The 18,307-nt window shown below is 53.1% G+C and overlaps 6 protein-coding genes across 6 annotated transcripts; 2 read left to right on the forward strand and 4 right to left on the reverse strand.

Moving 5' to 3' along the window:
* Positions 1 to 1,167: 1,167 nt before the first annotated feature.
* On the forward strand, positions 1,168 to 2,559 carry B0T23DRAFT_432329 (uncharacterized protein; the record flags this gene model as incomplete). Its single annotated transcript, XM_062840374.1, has 1 exon — positions 1,168 to 2,559. The coding sequence occupies one exon, from the start codon at positions 1,168 to 1,170 to the stop codon at positions 2,557 to 2,559; it is 1,392 nt and encodes a 463-aa protein (XP_062688499.1).
* Positions 2,560 to 3,034: 475 nt separating this feature from the next.
* B0T23DRAFT_448290 (uncharacterized protein) lies at positions 3,035 to 5,143 on the reverse strand (the record flags this gene model as incomplete). The annotated part of the gene is made up of 1 exon (XM_062841040.1): positions 3,035 to 5,143. One exon carries the CDS (start codon positions 5,141 to 5,143, stop codon positions 3,035 to 3,037), a length of 2,109 nt encoding a protein of 702 aa, XP_062688500.1.
* Positions 5,144 to 10,945: 5,802 nt separating this feature from the next.
* On the forward strand, positions 10,946 to 11,406 carry B0T23DRAFT_432332 (uncharacterized protein; the record flags this gene model as incomplete). The annotated part of the gene is made up of 2 exons (XM_062840375.1): positions 10,946 to 11,014; positions 11,119 to 11,406. The coding sequence occupies 2 exons, from the start codon at positions 10,946 to 10,948 to the stop codon at positions 11,404 to 11,406; spliced, it is 357 nt and encodes a 118-aa protein (XP_062688501.1).
* A 488-nt stretch (positions 11,407 to 11,894) lies between these two features.
* On the reverse strand, positions 11,895 to 13,798 carry B0T23DRAFT_345914 (PLC-like phosphodiesterase). Its single transcript, XM_062835962.1, has 2 exons — positions 13,277 to 13,798; positions 11,895 to 13,227 (listed from the first exon to the last, which is right to left on the reverse strand). Exons 1-2 carry the CDS (start codon positions 13,565 to 13,567, stop codon positions 12,208 to 12,210), a joined length of 1,311 nt encoding a protein of 436 aa, XP_062688502.1. The 5' UTR covers positions 13,568 to 13,798; the 3' UTR covers positions 11,895 to 12,207.
* Positions 13,799 to 13,956: 158 nt separating this feature from the next.
* B0T23DRAFT_388773 (uncharacterized protein) lies at positions 13,957 to 14,875 on the reverse strand. Its single transcript, XM_062837773.1, has 3 exons — positions 14,785 to 14,875; positions 14,644 to 14,732; positions 13,957 to 14,593 (listed from the first exon to the last, which is right to left on the reverse strand). The coding sequence occupies exons 2-3, from the start codon at positions 14,696 to 14,698 to the stop codon at positions 14,094 to 14,096; spliced, it is 555 nt and encodes a 184-aa protein (XP_062688503.1). The 5' UTR covers positions 14,699 to 14,732; positions 14,785 to 14,875; the 3' UTR covers positions 13,957 to 14,093.
* B0T23DRAFT_237724 (uncharacterized protein) lies at positions 14,493 to 15,887 on the reverse strand. The gene is made up of 3 exons (XM_062833987.1): positions 14,785 to 15,887; positions 14,644 to 14,732; positions 14,493 to 14,593 (listed from the first exon to the last, which is right to left on the reverse strand). The coding sequence occupies exon 1, from the start codon at positions 15,784 to 15,786 to the stop codon at positions 14,848 to 14,850; it is 939 nt and encodes a 312-aa protein (XP_062688504.1). The 5' UTR covers positions 15,787 to 15,887; the 3' UTR covers positions 14,493 to 14,593; positions 14,644 to 14,732; positions 14,785 to 14,847.
* Positions 15,888 to 18,307: the final 2,420 nt, after the last annotated feature.

An 18,307-nucleotide genomic window follows, 5' to 3' on the forward strand; every position in this document is an offset into this window, starting at 1 on the left:
GGAGGGAATGAAAATTGATTCGCAAGGATTTAGTGTGCAGCCTTGTGGTGTCTTGATGCAGCCTACGCCGAAGTGGAAACACGCTGGGTGGGTCTTTTTGAATGTACAAGTAATAGTATCACCACTAGCTGTAGGTGCCCATAGTGGACTTGTGTTAACACAATCGACCTTGTGTACCAACCATGCCAACACCGTAGCCGAACCCGACATTGGCCCAGTCAGCCGAGCCACAATAACCTACAGACCGGTACTCCGAGTTTCCCGGCACAACCGCCAATGACCGACATTTGGCAACGCAACGAATGTCTGGAATCATCAAGCAGCACCACGCGAACACAAAGAGCTAGAGCTTTACCAGATGCGACGTCCGATAATAGTATAATCAGCCGATCAGCAAAAGTCACCAGACTGGAAGACTGCCTAGGCGACGGGGCCTCTAGCTACGTCACATACAAACTCTAACAAGTCTTTGGCAAGCGAGAACTAACCAGGATCGAACCTCCCAGATAGCTAGCAAGTATATACCAAACCGCTATGTCGACATCCCGGCGCAGGGCCGTTTCCCGACCAGCCAAGTACTATGCCCAACCAACTCGGTCCACAGCGACGGTCGGCCTTACTCGGCGTCGGTAGACAAAACCGAACAGCATGGTTATGTGACCGTTGTTGGGAGCTAATGGGGGGCAGAGCTACCACCAGAAACATGTCAACGACTGGACCTACCAAGAGCAGTTAGGCGAGAAGCCACGGAGAGGACGTGTCAAACATTCCTGGCAAGAGGCGGATGTGCTCAGAGGCCGTCGAGGTTCTGTCCAGACGAAAAGTTGTATCATAAGGGCACTACATAGTTGAAAACATGCATTCCGTGACAACCTGACACCGTCTTCGCAACATTTACACGCGGGGGCCTCTCACCGGCCCCCTGCACCCCCCTGCCCGGAGCTAACCCCTAACCCTGACTAGAAGTGATGGGCGCCTTTGACAGGATGTATCGAAATATGGCAGTCGCGATAGTTGAACTTTGGGGAAGAGGAAAGAGCGATGATGGGCAGGACCAAAAGAGAGAAAATTTTCGTGTCAAGGCTAAAGCACCTGGCAGTGGTGAATCTCTTGTGGTCATGGCGAATTTACACAACAACGTTGATTCATTCCAGACCAGCAATCACCATGAACACCTTACCAAATCCAGTGGCGGCCACGGCCAAGATTCCCCTGCTTTCGGGACCCAGGTACGAGTTTGCCAAGGCTCTGCAGAAAAAGGCGTCGTACTTTGAGCTGGCCCTGTTGTTTGACCCGATGTTGGTCGAGCACTTGCGAGTCAGAAGGGCCAGCGGTCACATCGACCTTGACGACTGTTGCCCTCTCTTTAAGGACGCAAAGCGCGGCCGGGGAGACATGTTCCAGCTGTTTTACTCCATCCCGAGGGAAGTCCTCGAGGCGGTTGTGCTTGGCACGGTCGCCTACGATGATGCAGGCACTATACGTGTTGCAGGATCAGGGGGCATGAGCTACAGTCTGGACGGCTGTGGAGTTTATGTCGTCGGGATTTCCCTTGAGGGGAAGCAAGGCGCGTTCCTGAATGGAAACGAACTGGTCACATTTGTGCATAATCTGACAAAGTACATTGCCGGATGCGAGTTGTGGACACAAGTGAAAAACAACCTCAACATGGCCGCGCCGCTGTCGCGCCAACAGCAAGACAAGATCGATTTCATACTCGAGGTGGAGAATACCTACGGAACGTGGGATCACAAGGCAGAGGGCAACCTGAGGTTCTGCTACAAGGACAAGTCTTTTTCCAGGGTCAAACATTTGTTGCGGTCTTTCAGAGACAGAGCCAAAGAAGCAATGCGGCTTGACCCAACAGGGCGCACAAGGACAATTCAGTCGCCGCTGTACGTGGGCTGCAGCAACAACTTGAAACAGCGCGTGGACGCCTACGTGCCCAAGGCAGGCAACAAGTCCACCTTTGCCAAGGCAAACGACTTTTATGCCCTGACAATGAGCCTGCTCAAGATGCAGGGCTTCAACCCCATCCAGAGGGTCGTCTGTGCCATTCGGACGTGGAAGCAATCTCAACTGAGCCTTGCCGAGATGCTGGTTGGCGCTCTGGGCAACTGCTACGTGACACAGGACGGGTTCAACAACAAGAAGACCGGTCAGACAGCCGAGATTGGCGCGGGGAGCGTGGCCATGGCCAAAGACTTGGTCTTTGTGAAAAGGCATTTTCTGAAAGATAACGTGAAGGGGTCGCTAGTTGACGTCAAAGCCCGTCAAAAGGCGCATGACCAAATGCGCACTCTGGAACCACTGACCAGGCGCGAGATCAACAGAGAGGCAGAGACGATCCAAGACGGCGCCAGCGCGCTGTGTCAAAGTGCGGCTGATGGTATGAATGAAATGGGCCTGCTCCAGGACAAGTGCAATAATATGCGAGAGCTCCTCGAGTGGATAAATGCCAAAACCAAACAAAAGAAGGAGGAGTATGAACTTCTCGGGATCCTAACCAGCAAGTCTGGCGTTGTAGCATGTTCTGATGAAGAGTCGAGTCAGACATGAGGCTATGAAATAGTAATCCTACTGGCACCCAATGTCAGTCACCTGCCTATCCATGTGCCCCCCCGTGAATCTGTATTTGCCTGTGATTCCTTTGTCCACTGGTGATTCCATCCCCAAAGCTCAAACCTCGTGATATCTCTATGCTGCTGAATGACTCAAGACAGGTACAGTCTGGCTTCTAACATCTGATAGCTCAGAAAACTCGCTAGAGGAGGTAGTCAGGGTAGGAGTAGGTTTCCTCGTTCTTAATGGTCAATGTCACTCGGCATAGTGTGTACATACCTAAGAACAATCACACATCAACAGTCACACATCAACAGTCACACATCAACAGCACAATCACATTGAGATAGAAAGGGAAGCATACAAGTACGTTCAGATTGCAATTCACATTTATTTGCAATCTAGTCTAGCTACCAGGCAACCGACTTCGATACTGGGAAGGTTCATGCCTGGCTGGCAGACAATCTGCCAACTAAATGGGGTTTTCGCCTTCATCCGAGGAATGAGACGACTCACTAGATGAGTCTTTTCGAATGGGCTTTTGACTGGGAAAGAATAAATTGTCCTCATCGTCTGAACGTTCGATGGTTTCCTCTTCTTCCTCCTCAGGAGCATCCTCGGTTGCATTGCCGGCATGCTCCGACGCTTGGCCGGACTGGCTGACACCGGCTGGAGGATCGCCTTCAGTCATCTGAGTGTCAGGATCCTGAGCATTGGCTGTAGAGCTCTCGCCATACTGTCTGAGCGAGTTGTTTTTCGCAACCCGAAGAGCAGCTACTCGCAACGCCAGTGGACGCATCTGTGCGGGCTGAATAACCCTGTTATGCGGCTTTGTGGGTGGCATCAACTCAAAAAGCAACTGAGCCGGGTCAGCGTCTTCGTCCTCGTCAAGGATTTTCAAGCACCGTTCCGTGACGGTGACATGCTCGGTCGGAAGCTTGACGAGTTCTTTCGGAACCGTGATGCCAGAGCCCTCTGTGTCTGGCTCAGTCTTGATGATGACGGGCATTGACCGATCGCGGGGAGGCTCCTCGACTGCAGCATCAGCAGGGTTGGGCGCAGGGTTGGGCGCAGGTCTCGGGGCAGCACTGCCGACTGCATGGGCAATTGAAGCAGGGGCTTCAGTGAGCTCAATGTGAAAACGGCCTTCGGACCGCGGGTCCACTTGAAGGTGCTGAGTGAATTCAGTGTGGACGCTATTGTGCAAGGCAACGCGCGTCGCTGAGGTCACGAACCGCTCGGAAGTCAGCTCGCGTATCCGGAGGCTCTCGACGATAACCGCCAGGGACCGGCACAAAGGGTCCGTAGTCAGGTCCTCGTCCCTGTGGCCTTTGCTGGGGTCCCAATCCTGCCAGTGGGTGCGGCCATCGAGAATGTCATCGCGACGGCGAGCTTTGGACATTTTGCACGTGAATGGCAGGCTCCAGGGTGCGCCCTGGAACATGAAATCCGGGGCATAGTGGTGCAAATACAGAGCAACGGCTGTCCAGCTAACTTGAGTAGTGCGCACCGGCGGCTTATTGACACGCCTCGTCATCAGCATCTCGCCGAACCACTTGTACGCCTCGACGACATTGGGAGGCTGCTCTGGACCTTGAGTGTCCGTGTTGATAAGAGGGAGCCTCTTTCGAACCTCGAGACACGCATCAAAGGGGTGCTCTTGCGTATCGCAGACCGGGCACATTCTGATGCTGAAATGCACAGTGTCCGGCTTGGGACAATCCCTGACTCTGTGACCAGCCTTGCCGCATGCGGTGCATGTCTGAATCGTCGCGTTGTACGAGGGAGCCAGGTGGTTGTAGGTCTGACCAACCACAGTCTTTGACAGCTTACGCTGCTCGTTCGAGTCTTGACACTGCATCCACAGATTGACAATGTGAGAACCCTGCTTGCGAGCTTCCTGCTGAATGGTTTTGACGAGGGCCGTAAGGCTCTCATCATCTGTGGCAACTTTTGCCACGAACTGATGCCCGTAGTTGACCTTGGACTGTCGGTCCGGGGCAAACCAGTTGATGGAGGACTGATTGCCGCCCAAAAGCTCAAGCTGATCCTTGTAGTGTGGATTGTTGTACTGGACATGGACCCTATCATGGGGTTCCTGTTGCAGGAACCCTCCCACAAAAGGCAGGCGACGAACTCCCATGCGCTGTTCGATTTGATCAGCGCTGCGATAAATGTCAGCAAAGCTGTAGTCTGGCTCGTAGGCCCTCTTGCGGCTATTGCCTGGTGCAGTTCGCGGCTGGGCTCGCGGCTGGACAGTGTCCTGAATGTACTGCCCGCGCGGGCGATGTACGAGTGGGTGAGTGTGGAGGTGTTGGACCTCGCTTTGATCCTCAACCTGTGATTGAGCGTGCGCTCCGCTGTTTGCAGAGGTCGCGACGCTTTGATTCTCGACTTGCGAGTGATGGGTCACTCCGCTGTTGGCGGAGTTGACGCCATCTTGATTAGAAACGGAATCAATGTCCATTTCCCGGCTGTATCCAGCGTGGTGGTTGCTGGTGACTTGCGGCTGTTGAGTCGCTTGGGTGTCCTGAGAGCGGACTTGGTTGTTGAGCGGTGGTGCGCCGCCGCGGTCTGCCATAGTGAATGAGATCTGCATAAGAGAAATGGTCAGTGGAAGGGTTGAACACGATACGTGCTTGTGCTCTGGCTCACTTTTGCTCGATGTGTATGTGGTGGTGGTGGTGGTGGTGGTGGTTGTTGTTGTGAGGAAGAAATGAAATGGAGGGGTTGTTTGCGACGGGAGTAGAAGTAGAAATTGCAAGACAAGTGAATTAAGAAGAGTAAAATTTCTGTGGGCAATTCTGGCGGCTGGCAAACGGCTGGGCTCTTGTCAAAGATCAGACGGTCTCAAGACCACCCCTTCACTCGGTATTTACCTCTAGGTACGTACCAAGGTAGGTACACGGAGCCCGGGGGAGGCGGTGACGTACTACAGGTTTGCCTTGGACACACGTAGTTGCCATGTACCTACCTACCCACAAGCAGTTGTCTTGACGATAAGGTTCCAGTAGGGGCTGGACGGTGACGTACTACTGGTTTGCCATGTAACTACTTACAAGCTTGACGACAAGGCTCTAGTAGTAAGCAAAGGGCTACGGTGGAGGTGTTTCGAGTCTGGTGTTTGGAGCATAGAGTCAAACAAGTAATCACGTTGATAGAAATGCACCTCACACTGCAAGCTGATAGAACAACAATCACTACCAAGACATGATCACTCCACATGGGACAATGCAACAATGGGTGGAGTTGTATATCAACTACCTAGGTACTCTCACCGCTCTGGAGGGTACCAATGATGACCCTTTTGCCATCTTCGCCTTCGGGGAGCTTGATTAGAAAGCATGAGTCCCTTTCGGAAGGCGCGAGATGAATGGGACAAACCCATTGCTGATTGCTTTCATCAGGCGCATCCACCTCTCGGTAGTTCATGGTGCTAAGCGACTCGGAACAGATCCATCTACCTCGTGGCCCATGTTCCATAAAGTGATCCCATGCCTCCTGATTGCCGACGAGCAATGGAACGAGAAAGAGAAAGGCCACCAGGGGATCTAGAGAGGTCTCATCCTCGTCCTCGATGTCTGGTGTGACGTTGCTCATTCGGTTTACAATGACACTGACTTGATCCCAAAGCTTGGATGTGTATGCCGGGCGAGTTCGAGAAATTGGAATGTTGAGGACCGGGCCTTGCTCGGATCTTGTACGGCGACGCTTGAGATCGGAATTGGGGGCATCAGTTTGTACCTCTAATGGATCCCCTGGACTCTGATTGAAAGGGTCGCTTTCGGACTGGATTTCGTCCAGTCTTTCCGCCCTGCGTTTGCGGGAGGCGGAGGCTAGATGCCCGAAAGTGCTCTCAACATCTTCTGGAGTGCAGCTAAGGAGCGTGGGCACACGGGCGTCCAACAGGGTCTTCAGTTCGGCCAATTTTGTATCCAAGGTGGATTGAACACCTTTGATGGCATCCGTCTGCGTGGAAAGCTCTGCCCTGGTCTGCTGGAGGCTGCCAGCCTGCACGGAAAGAGCTGAGCTGCTCTCCTTCAAGCCTTGGGCGGCTGCAAGGGCTTCCTTGACCGTGGCACCAAGATCCGAGTTGGAATCCTCACATTTCTTTGCCATGTCGGCCATCGTCTGACCGAAAGACTTGCTAGTCTCTTCTGCTTTGGTTTTCCACTCATTGATTGAAGACGTCGCTTGGTCAATGGTCGCAGAATGAGACTTTGTCAGGTCAGCAAACGTAGAGACATTCTTGTTGATCAACTGCTCGCTATCGTTGATCTTGTCCTTGAGGAGTTCAGCACAATCTGTTTGCTGTTTGGTCAAGCCTTGTGCTGTCTCGACGGTTGCTTTCAGCGCATCCGCATATTGAGACTGTGCATCAGTGAAGCGGGTAACGGTGTCGCCCAGGGTGGTGGCATGTGCGTCTTGCTGGGTTTTCATCCCAGTGAAGCTCTTGTTGAGCTCATCGGCGCATTTGGAATGCTTGAGAACCAATTCAGACAGATCAACATTGACGAGTGTTTTGGTAGCCGTGACTGTTTTCTCAAGCTGACTAGTACATTCAGACTGCGTTTTGGTTAGTGCTTCAGCCTTGGACACACTTGCCTGGAAATCAGTGACAGTCTTGTCCAGTTTGTCAGCATAGTCTGACTGTTGTTTGGTCAGTGCTTGAGCCTTGCTATCACTTCCCTCGAGCTTCTCGTCCACCTTGGCAGCAAGATCAGACTGTTTTTGTGTCAAAAGCTCGAGATCTCTGACTGTCGTGCCTAGCTGAGTAGCACATTCAGACTGCGTTTTCGTCAGATCTTCAGTCTTGGAAACTGCGCCCGCCAGGTTAGCAATACGATCAGACTGCGTTTGCGTCAGACTTTCAGTCTTTGCGACTGTAGCCGCCAGGCTGGCAACACATTCAGACTGCGTTTGCGTCAGACTTTCAGTCTTTGAAACCGTGTCCTCCAGGTCGGCAACACATTGAGACTGCTCGGCAATTAGCTTTTCAGTATTTTGGATCGTCTTGTCCAGCTTCTCAGAACAGGCAGTCTGCTTTTGTGTGAGACTTTCAGCCTTCGAAACACTTTCCCGAGTTGCGTTGGCTGTCGTCTCCAGCTTGGCCGCACATTCGGACTGCTTGTTCGTAAGGCCAGTGACACGTTCGAACGTAGAAGTCATGTCGGAAGCGCTGTTCTGCATGAGTGTCTTGGCTTCGTCAACTGTCTTTGTCAGTTCCTTTGCGGCCTCAGACACATTGGCGACATCGGTATGGATCGACTGTGTGGACGTTTTGACGCTTTCAGCGCACTGGGACTGTGTCTGCACAAGGTCAGTGATCTTGGAGACGTGTTCGTTGACCCGAGAAACGTTGCCAATGATTGACTTTTCAACTCCCTCGATCGCGACCTTCAGTCTATCGGCACTTTCAGACTGAGACTTGGTCTGCAGATTCCAAGTCTCTTGAGCTTGCGACCGTTCGCCCTGCGCTTGGATTATGCTGTCCGTCAGCCACTGCTGGGCGTCCTTGATTTTGGTTTCCAGTACACTGGCGGCGTTTGAAAGGTCTGTTTTAGCCCCAGACTGGAATTCTGCGATTTCCTTTGTGGCTTTAGATTGCTTGGTAGCAAACTCTGCCATGCTAGCATTGACCAGCGTTTTGGTTTCTTCCAACTTGCCTGTCAGGGCTGTGGTGGCATCGGCAATCGCCTTTGAAGCCCCAGACTGCTTGTCAGTGATTTCGGTGATGCTGTTATCGACCAGCTTGTGTGTCTTTTCCAGCTGGCTTGTCAGTGTGGGAATGTTCGACTGCAAGGTTTCCAACTTGGCAACAGCCTCAGACATGGTTGTACCAAGCAGCTCATGGGTGTCGGTCAACTTGGTTGTTGCGCCATCGATCCCTTGTGTCGCCTGTGACTGCTTGTCAGCGAGTTCAGCGATGCTGTTGGCCACCAGCTTGTTCGTCTTTTCGAGTTCGCTTGTCAGAGTGTTTGCGGCACTCTCAATCTTGTTGGTGTCAGACTGCAAGGTTTGGATCTTGGTGTCAACGTCAGACTGCTTTTCGGTGAATGCATCGATGCGGTCACCCAGCATATCGTGGGTCTGTGTCAACGTGCTTGTGGCCTTGTCAAGCATGTTTGTGGCTTCAGACTGCTTTTCGGTCAGAGTGTTCTGAAATTGCGCAAGCTTGGTCGTCAGTTCCGTAGAGCTTTCGGCAAGGGCCTTTTGGACTTCGCTGTGACTAGACTCGTGCCTTTTCAGTCCCTCGATCTTGTCGTCAATCGTTGTTGCGATCTGAAGTTGCGAATGTGCAACGGCTGTGGTCATGTCAGTCAGCGTTTTCTGCGTGGCTGCAGACTGAGCCTGTGTCGCTGCAAAATCTTTCATCGTTTGGGTCAGCAACTTGCGACTTTCTTCTAGGGTAGCAGTCTGCTGCTCAAGTTGACCCTTGCTGTTGAGAAACTCCTGACGTTCCTCTTCGAATTTGCTCTTGGCCGCCGTGGCCTCTTCGTCTTGTTGGGCGAGGGCACGGCGTTGCGCTTCGAGTGCTTCTTTCTCGGAGTTGAGCTTCGTGCGTTCTTTGAGGAGCTCGGCTTGCTCGGACTCGAGAGTGTTTTCTCTTGCGGTCAGCTGTCTCGACAGTTCTGCGAGCGCATCTTGACGCTGTGTATGCCCCTGGAACTGCATGCGGTCCGCTGCGAGGCCGTCCTTCTCTTCTTGTAGCTGTTCGCAGAGCTTCTGGTACTGTGCTTGCAGGACATCAAAGTACTGCACCAACTGCCGAGCTCGCGCAGTAGTTGGGTCGTCGCGTGGCCCAAGGGCAGACAAAAGATTCTGCATGCCCTCTTGCACGGCCTGGGCGAGTTCGGAATGCTGTGGGCTTTGCGCCATGGTCGCGGTTGGCAATCCGATATGGGTGTTGCTTGGAGAAAATCACCAGAGTGGATTTGCGTACGCGACTGATTTGCAAATGTCTAGCGCGGATAGTGGGTAAACGCGACGGATAATTTCGCGCTAACGGAAACAAGGCTGGCAAGGCTGGGTGACACGGCACGGCAGGAAACGTGAGGCAGGATTGCACTCATGCCTGGTGAAAACCACTACGTCTTGTGACTCTATAGGAATTGTTGTTTTCAAGCGCTACCGTCATAGCACAAATTGAGTTTGGTGAATTCCGAGTTACCCATCGCTCGATGATTCAGTGGGAGATCTGACTAGGGGCCAAGTCAGTGTCGGTCGATCATACATGGTTCATTTGCTGATTGTCCCTGAGTCACATCAACTTGCAGCAAAGTCTGACTGACAAAACGTGAATCTGCCTCTGACAGTCCCAGAACGTGTGTATATAAATCCATCAACCCTCCACCCATCTTGTAGCAGTCCGTTCAAACTATCCAGTTGTAGTAGAGGTATATATAAATCACCAGTAGTCATATCCAAAAACATAGCCTACCCTAGCTTTTACTTTTCCTCCCTTCGACAATACTCGCCATCTGTCTCTTTTTGTGATCCTCCCGCCGTGTCTTCCATGGACAGGCACGAGAAGATCATTAACAATCACCAACCTCTACGGCGCCAACAATGCCACCAACCAGCGCCACTCATCTATCGTGAGTTGGTCAGAAATCATTTCGTTGGCCTCATCTAACAACTGCTTGGCAGGAAATGTGTGACTGGAACAACCAACACCTCCACAATCACCCGCACGTACATCGCCCGCGCGGGGAGTACAATCAGGGCAGACGGAGAAATAGTCGTAAAAGGGCTTACCAGCCCGATTAGGACCAAATATCTCGCTAAGCTCAAGCTCTGTGGCAAGGGGGTAGAAGAGTTGAAAGAGTTTGTGTGCAAAAACGAAGCACAATTCATTCTGTTGGAAGAACTTTGTCTGCAATTGGCGCTTGATGAGTACGAAAAGCAGCTTGAGGCTCCAGCACTTCGGTACATCGAGGCCAGCTACCTATCTAGGACTTTCTCGGGGTCAGAGAGTCAGATATATTCAAAGGCCGAAATAGCCATCGCGTCCCAACCATATAACCAAGTGGCAATATTGTTGTCGGTTTCGTCATTACAATAAAAGATTTTGTCCGGTTGGGGACAGATCTTTGACAATACCTGTACTGAATCCAGATCCTCAGCCTCGGTGCCTCCCACCATCCTACAGCAGTTCCTGACAGGAGAGGAAAATGTATAAGTGATAGTGTTGGCTCCTATATAGCGTCTCATAGTGGACTTGCACTAACATTCCCTCATTGACCCACTTCGGTGGTCGTCCTGAAAAACATCCGACCAATCAGACGACTTCCTTCCTTCCACAGCGACAACCACTGCAGCGATAAGCTCAGCGCCTGACACCGGGAAGATCCCAGGGCCGCGCTTGGAATTCACTCGAAAAATGGCCAAAGCTCACCGTGGCGACAAGATCCTCAACGGCCGCACTCACTGGCAGGATTGGGACCCTAGGGTAGCAGAGGCCACAGGGACGAGGACTTGCCTGCTGACCCTTTGTGCCGGTCCCTGGCGGTTATTGTCGAAAGCCTCCGAAGAAGCGAGCTCACTTCGGAGCAGTTCATGTCAGCGGGGCAGCGGAAGCCCGATGATGCTCTAGTCGATGAACCGGAGCCTCGCGATCGGTTGATACCCGTCACTATCAAGACAGAGGCAGAGACAGTTAGCCTCAAGACAGAGTCGCAGCCGGTCACTGTCAAGATGGAGACGAAACCGGCGAACGTCAAGACAGAGTCGCAGCCGGTTAGGATCAAGATAGAGGAGCTGGTTACATTCAAGACAGAGCCAGATACCGAGGGCTCTGGCATTACGGTTCCATCAGGGTTTGAGATGCCTACAAATCCTTAAAGACGACGACGACCAAGTTGACCTGGCCGATTACATCTTTCGGTAGATGCCAGCAACAAAGTCGTGTTCAGGCCAGACAGACGCATATGCAAGCGCTGCGAGCCGCCGCTCTTCGGTACGGAAAAGGGCCCGCTTAACACCGAAACGCAAGGAACAGGCTGCCCGGCAGCTGCCGTCCCCCAATTGGTAGAGTTTGCCGGATACAAAAAGTTCAGGCATCATGGGGTCTCTTGGACTTTGAGTTCAATCCCTCGATCTTGTTATCAATCGTTGTTGCAGACTCAGCCTGCGTTTCTAGAAAATCCGTTATTATTTTGGTTAGCGACTGGTCTATCATCCAGAGCTTGGACGTTGGAATGGGGACGACTGCACGCTCAGCCTCGGTACCTCTACATTCTGTCAGGTACCCCTACGTGCTGCCGTTCGTCCCCAGGCAGAGGAAAATGTCCAAGTGATAGTACAGCTCGCTGGATACCGTAGAATAGTGGGCATGCACTAACAGCTCATCATTTCACCCACCTTGGTGATCCCCCTGGCGAACATTCGGCCAATGAGACGACGGCTAATCACAGGCAGCCCACTCCACGGCAAAACTAACGCTGAAGCCTTCATCCAGCTCTAGGACGGCCCATGGAAGAGACGATCCAATTTACGTACGAAAGCACGAAACCTCCGACGTTCGGGCACAGACGACATCGGACGCCGACAGATATCACAATCGTTGGCAAACGAGGCTCAATCCCATCCGTTAGACCACAGTCTCCCAAGACCACAGTCTCGTATGTACAAGAACAACCGCAATCAAGGAAACAACCCAAAGCAATTCGCATAGTAACTGACGGTCGCGCTCCAGTCACTGAAAACGGCAATCGCCCCGACCTCCTTGCTTGCCAGAACATCGAGCAGCTCGTACACAACGCCCTCTCCCCTTGCCGCCGTGGCATTCGCAATCGTCGAGTAGTAATACCCTCCCTTGGTGCTGTCCGCGAGCCATCCGGACCGTTCCAAACTCCAGGTGATCACCTTCAACCCAAGCTTCTTCGCCTGCTTGGCATACTCGCTCGCAACCACCTTGACCTTGCCGTCCTGGTCGGTGACTGTCGACACCAGATACTGGAGGGGAGGAGCAACGATCTTGACGCCGGCTTGGGCATACTTTGCCAGGGAGGCAGTGGCAGCGGAGATGGTGCTCGGAGCATCACCCGACTCGTCGAGAAGAATCGCCTGCTTTGCAAACTCCGGCTCGGCGCGCAGCCAGTACAACACGTCGTCATACAAGAAGCTCTGGAGCCAGACGCGCTTGGGGTCAATCTTCGCCGCCTTGAACTGGTCAATCAACTGCTGGGCGAACGCTTCTTGCGTAAAGTTGATGGAACCAAAAGGCATCTTGACCTCCGGCGTCTTTAGCTCCGGCGTAAAGTCCAGGCCCAGCGCGTCGACGAGCGCAATGTACTCCTTGACGGTCAACAGCTTGTGGCAGGTTCCGGGGCCGGAGTAGAGCGTGGTGCGGTAGCCGGGTACGTTGCCCTGGTATTCCTCCGGTGTTGTAGCCTGGGTGTTGGAAGAGTCCATCTTTGAGCAGAGCCCCTTGGTCTCGGTGAGCTCGGCGAGAGTGAAATCACTGGTGCAGCACTTGGCGGTTGCCGATTGCTTGGTCGTGGCGTTGTAGGGAGTAAAAGGGACGGTGCACTTGGCGGCCAGCGAAGGGATCGTGAGGATGTTGGTGGTGGTGTGCAGGTCGCATTGCGAGTGCCGGCAGATGAGCTGCCGGTCGGAGGTAAAGGTTACGTCGCACTCTTCGATTCCCGCGCCCATACGAGTCTGTCTCTGTCAGTATCACGGTCACTTGCAGTTCCGAAAAGACACTTACACCAGCCAGGATGCTCGCCTCCGTCTCCTCGGGAAACTGCAACGTGCCGCCGCCACGGTGACCGATGCTCCAACGGCTGGGGCGCATCTCCTTTTCGGAGCAAGATTGGAGCTTGGTCTTGAGGGGGGAGTCCTCCAACTGGTCGATTAGCCAGTACGGTCGGGGGCCAAGCTGGATTCTCGTGATGGGTTTGATGCCCGTCTGGTTTTTGCCTGGTCCGCCATGCCTGGGGAGGGCGAGGGCTGGTGCTACGAGGGCTAGCCAACTGAGGGTTGAGAGGGTGGATGGCATGGTGTCGATGGAGGAAGACGGCGAGGAGGAAGACGAAGGCAGAAGAAGAAACTGTCGGAGCGGGCAGTTAACGGTTTATATCTCCGTTGACAGCAGCTAACTCCCCAACTAGCAAACCCCACGTCCAGCCATGCTGTAGGTACAGTGAGATTTACGACCGCGAGGGTAAAGATTGACAAAGCAGCCAGTCTTTGGTGTATCTCCGGCACGTGGGGTCGTTGTTTCTTTCCGGGTTATCGTATCGCTTGATTGGAGTCTTGGTGTTGAGCGGACCCTTGCAACGTAGCAATGCGTGCCACAATTGCGGAACGCGATTGGTGGATGTCAAGACACTTGCTGAATATGTGCAAGCGGAAGAATTGGCTTATCATTGATAATCTCATCGATGGTACTCTTGGAAGTTGGGGATGATGACTGTTTTTGGATACTGGAGAATGCCTCTACTGGGTTGAGAAGGCCGCTCAAGGCTACCTGACCCACTCCTCACATGCCGGTCCATTGTCGACTGAAGCCATTTCATAAAACCTCATCTTCCTTTTCTCCTTTCCTTCAACTTGAACACCTTTTCGAGAAATACCCTCGCATCCTCCGTCTTCCCACCATCAACACTTCCCAACCTCACCCACGCATCGACCGCCATCCTGGCCTCCCTCAACGCCCCCCTCAGCGCTAGGTCTCGATCCACCTCCTTACCCCCAGGGCTTCCCCGTTCTGCCAGCACAAGATGCAACTCCGCCATAACCCCGTGATACTCTCCCATTAACGGCAAGAGTCCTTCCACCTCTGCAAAGTCGAGCCAATCATTTAGGATGTTGATGGCGTCTTGGTAGAAGCCTTCAGACTTGGCGTGGAGCATCGTGGTCCATAGCTCGTTCAGGTGCTGGCGGCGAGAGTGGGATTCGGCGGCGGGAGTATTAGCCGAGGGGTCATCGGACAGAGAAGTGCAGAGCGGGCAGTGGCAGGTGAAGTGGTGGGTTTGTTGGAGAAAGTGATGGCGGTCCGAGGGGGGGAGGGTGAGGGGGGTGTCTAGATGCGTCAGCTTTGGATCCGCATTTGAAGGCAGGGCGAAAGCGTACAACTGATGAGAATCTCTTCCCCTGGAAAGATGGGCCGGTAGGATATGACTTCCATGGTGAGTCGGTTCTTGGAGAATCGGAGGCGAGCGCTGCAACAAGCCGTTAGCTTCCTTCGGCACCATGTGGGTAGACCGAACTCACTTTGGTCGGCAGGAGTGGTTGATCCGCTGGTCATTCAGTCAGCATCTCCTGCCATTTTTGACGTCAATCCTCGAAACCTACCGCAACCTCGACAAACAACCCCATCATTCCCTCCGCCGCGTAGCCCTCCCCGTACTCCTCCGACTCTTGTTCCTCCAGCAGTGCCAGTGCCGAGTCCGTTTCTAAACGATCACCTCCTAGTCCCTTGAGGTTGATCCCCAAGATCGCATCGATCTCGTAACTTCCCGGTCCCTTTTGCAGCTCCAACACGTTGCGTCTCGTGCTTTCCGGCAATTGCTCCAGCCCCCTCTTTACCATCCGTCTTCTCAGATGCCCCTTCCCCTCTCGTTCAGTTTCCCTCAAGAACTCTTCACTTATCAACAAAGCCGGGACATCCACCATGAGGATCTCCCCTTGTTTGATGGGCCTTGTGGCCACTACCCCGTTCCCCTTTCCCTTCACGTCCGTAATCTGGTACGGCATTTCCCGCTGCTTTCGAACATGAGAAGTCCAAGGAGCTAGACCGTCATTCAAGGCCCCCATGCCTAGTAGGTTTGCGGCCGCGGTGGTTGAAACGATCAGGCTGAGTCCCTGCCCGTTTCGGAAGTTCTGAGAGGAAAACAAGCAGTATGCGTTTTCGGCTGTGCTGCATTTATCTGCGGGGGGACGGGAGCAACCAAAGAATGGAGAAGAAGACGCGGAGGAGGCGGCTGAAGATCGGACGGACATGCATTTGGGCGGAAAGGACCAGGGCAGGTTAAAGTGTTCGATGGGGGTGTTGTTTTCTGGAAAAATTCCTAGGAGGCCGGGACAAGCTGCTTGAGACGAGGTTGAGGACCGTTGAAAGGAGGTCAGGTTTGGGCATTGCTGTCGGAGCGATGGGTTGGATGTGAGGTTGGAGTTGAAAACTGTGGCGTTTGCTCCATGTCTGCACACTGCCGTGGCCAGTAGAGAAAAGACCAACAAAGTCCATATCAAACGGGTTGTTGTGCTGGAGAACATTTCGGCCTTTGGACACTCTTAGGGCGTGGAAGTTGTCCCTGAGAAATTAGGGATTGTGCAACATTCACAAGATACCTACAGGTTCAAAAAGACAAAGTGGCCACACATCATGTTACGAACAGCGTTGCATTGACCAAAGTGACAGTGATGTTTCGCTTGGCAGTACACGGCTATCCCTGGACTGCTGGGAACAGGGAGGTAGTAATACCCGGCGGGTAAAGGCGCTTGTTGTGCTTGAGCATAGGGTAGTAGCCAGCTATAGGGAATATGATCGGCGTTTGTCTGTCTCCGGATGTCCTTGATGCTGGACGCTGAGGTCCTTGTTGGCAGCTCGAGACTTGATGCAGCGGGATCCTGGTTGAGAGACCACATGTTTCGCAGAAAGAGAAGGACACGTTAACACCAATCATCAGAGATATTGACACTGCATAAAAGTCTTGAGCGGGGATCTGGCTTGTCGCATCAGATCAAGGCTGGAGTTGACTCAGGATCAAAGTTAGGGGGACGGATCGGTCTGTGGTGTTCTCACATCGACCAGAACGATTCAGGTAATGCCCGGGCCCAGGCAATGACTTTCACATTGGCTTTTAAAGAGTGACTATAGTCGTATACAAGAGAAAATTCATCATCAGATATCCAGAATCATGCTGGTGTCCATCGCCTAGCCGCTTGTACATTGTACCCTTTGCAAGAGCGTTGAAGATACGAGTGTTCCCTTGGCGACACCAGGGTTTTCTGAGGAGACAGGTGCTCATCCCTTAGACCCAGACGCATCCGGTACCGGCCTGACCACAGACCATCTGTGTCAAGTAGAGATTCCATCAGTGGGTGTTCCATTCGCATTGCAAAAGAAATAGGGGGGTCTGAGGACTTACGACATTGGGGGACCCGCCAGGGCAGGTCCACAGGTCGCATGTCTCCTTCTGGCCTTTGCAGCGGCAGTTGGTCTGTCCAACGACGTGGCCGCCGTTGCAAGCCGGGAGAATCTGGTTGCAATTGACACGAGCCTCGAGGGTACGGGCGGCGAGGTCGGCAGCCTCGATGTTGTTGGGCATGGCGAGGGCGCCGGTGGCGAGCAGGGCAAGAGCCTGGATGGTAGTGAAGAACTGCATTCTGGGCGAGGGGTTGTTTCTCGTTGGGAATGTCTAGAGTCTCGTGGTGTAGGTGCTGATGTGTGAGTGAGTTGATGATGCAAGACAGGAGACGATTGACGCCATCTTGGGGCCTCTTATATAGATATATTCCTTGCTCTGCTCCTGAGGGCGTCTACTTCCATTCTATTACGTCTCATAACAAACGAATATGAGGTTCACGTCGTCATGTTCCACGGGTACTTCCTTGTAAGGCTGTTTGATACAGTAAGTGGCAACTGCCCCGTACCGCGTCTGGCTACTCTTTGGAAGTCGGTGAGAACCAAAAACGGCCACAGGTGTACGACCCGTTAGTCAGTTCACACCGTCTTGCCCTATCCCTTAGTTAGATGTGCAGGTCAGCCTGATGTCTTCCTACGGAGGCACCGTAAGAATCCTTCGGTGACTATCCCGGAGCAACTGCAACTCCGCCTTATGGCTCGATCTGCAATGGCTCAGGGCATTCATTGACTGCTTAGTCTCCGCCCGACGAGATCGGCACTCGGTGTAGTTTCCTTGCTTACCTATATCTGTTACCCAAGAGGCTTGTTAACTCAAGTCTTAGGCAATATAAAGGGATAAGCAGCTCGTACCATTCAGTCGATGACCGAAAGGGGCAGGAGGATGTGGGATTTCTATTTTATGCAAGGTCCCTGCATAGGTGCCAGGGGCACGTGGTGGTCATCCAGCATAGTTGTGGCAAACTTGCTCTAGTTATATGAGCTCTCTAGACGATGATAGGGTATTTCTGTCAAGAGAGCAACGACAATGTGTGAGATCACCAACGAGATCAAGCGGTTGAATACGATTGATTGAGTGTGTGTCCTATCGAGAGAGAGAGAGAGAGAGAGAGGGAGACTGGCGGAGTCTGGAAGGCTAGATGTGGTGCGGTCTGGGCAGGGCACAGAGTGGGGACTGGGCCCAGTGAATGCCGGGACCCACCAACACAATGTCATATTCTCACACCGCTCAGCTTGTTGTCAATATTGGTCGCTGACTGCAGATGTCTTAATCCCAGGTACCTCTAAGCTGACTGCAGGCTGCTCGGCCTCGGAAGCGGGGCCCCGCTGCAGCCACTGCCCTGGCCAAGCTGCCAAAGTACTATGCAGTAGAGGTGGCTGGATACGAATCCGGGGGGATCTTCTGGGCGCCGGCAACTATGGTTGAAAATCGAGATGGGTTGAAGAGTCAGTGGGGAAGATTTGTCGTGGAGAAGGCTGCCCCAAGGAAGCGGAAGAGTCGAAGATGCGATGCGATGGGATGAAGTGTCATATGCACAGCGGGGGCGGTCCGTAGCGGGGCTGTTAGCGGCCGGACGATCCACCCCCGCAGTTCATATTGACCCCTGCTACAAGTATGACATCATCCACCACAGTCTCCCAGGCTGAAGC

Source organism: Neurospora hispaniola (assembly GCF_033458365.1).
Source record: "Neurospora hispaniola strain FGSC 10403 chromosome Unknown B0T23scaffold_9, whole genome shotgun sequence".
Lineage (NCBI taxonomy): Eukaryota > Fungi > Ascomycota > Sordariomycetes > Sordariales > Sordariaceae > Neurospora > Neurospora hispaniola.

Bases quoted from the DNA above. Each gene is read 5' to 3' on its own strand.
- B0T23DRAFT_237724 (XM_062833987.1), bottom strand. From the start codon at position 15,786: ATGTTCTCCAGCACAACAACCCGTTTGATATGGACTTTGTTGGTCTTT.
- B0T23DRAFT_388773 (XM_062837773.1), bottom strand. From the start codon at position 14,698: ATGGAAGTCATATCCTACCGGCCCATCTTTCCAGGGGAAGAGATTCTC. The intron at 14,594-14,643 runs GTACGCTTTCGC...TGACGCATCTAG, and splicing joins GGAAGAGATTCTCATCAGTT to ACACCCCCCTCACCCTCCCC.
- B0T23DRAFT_345914 (XM_062835962.1), bottom strand. From the start codon at position 13,567: ATGCCATCCACCCTCTCAACCCTCAGTTGGCTAGCCCTCGTAGCACCA. The intron at 13,228-13,276 runs GTAAGTGTCTTT...TGACAGAGACAG, and splicing joins AGGCGAGCATCCTGGCTGGT to ACTCGTATGGGCGCGGGAAT.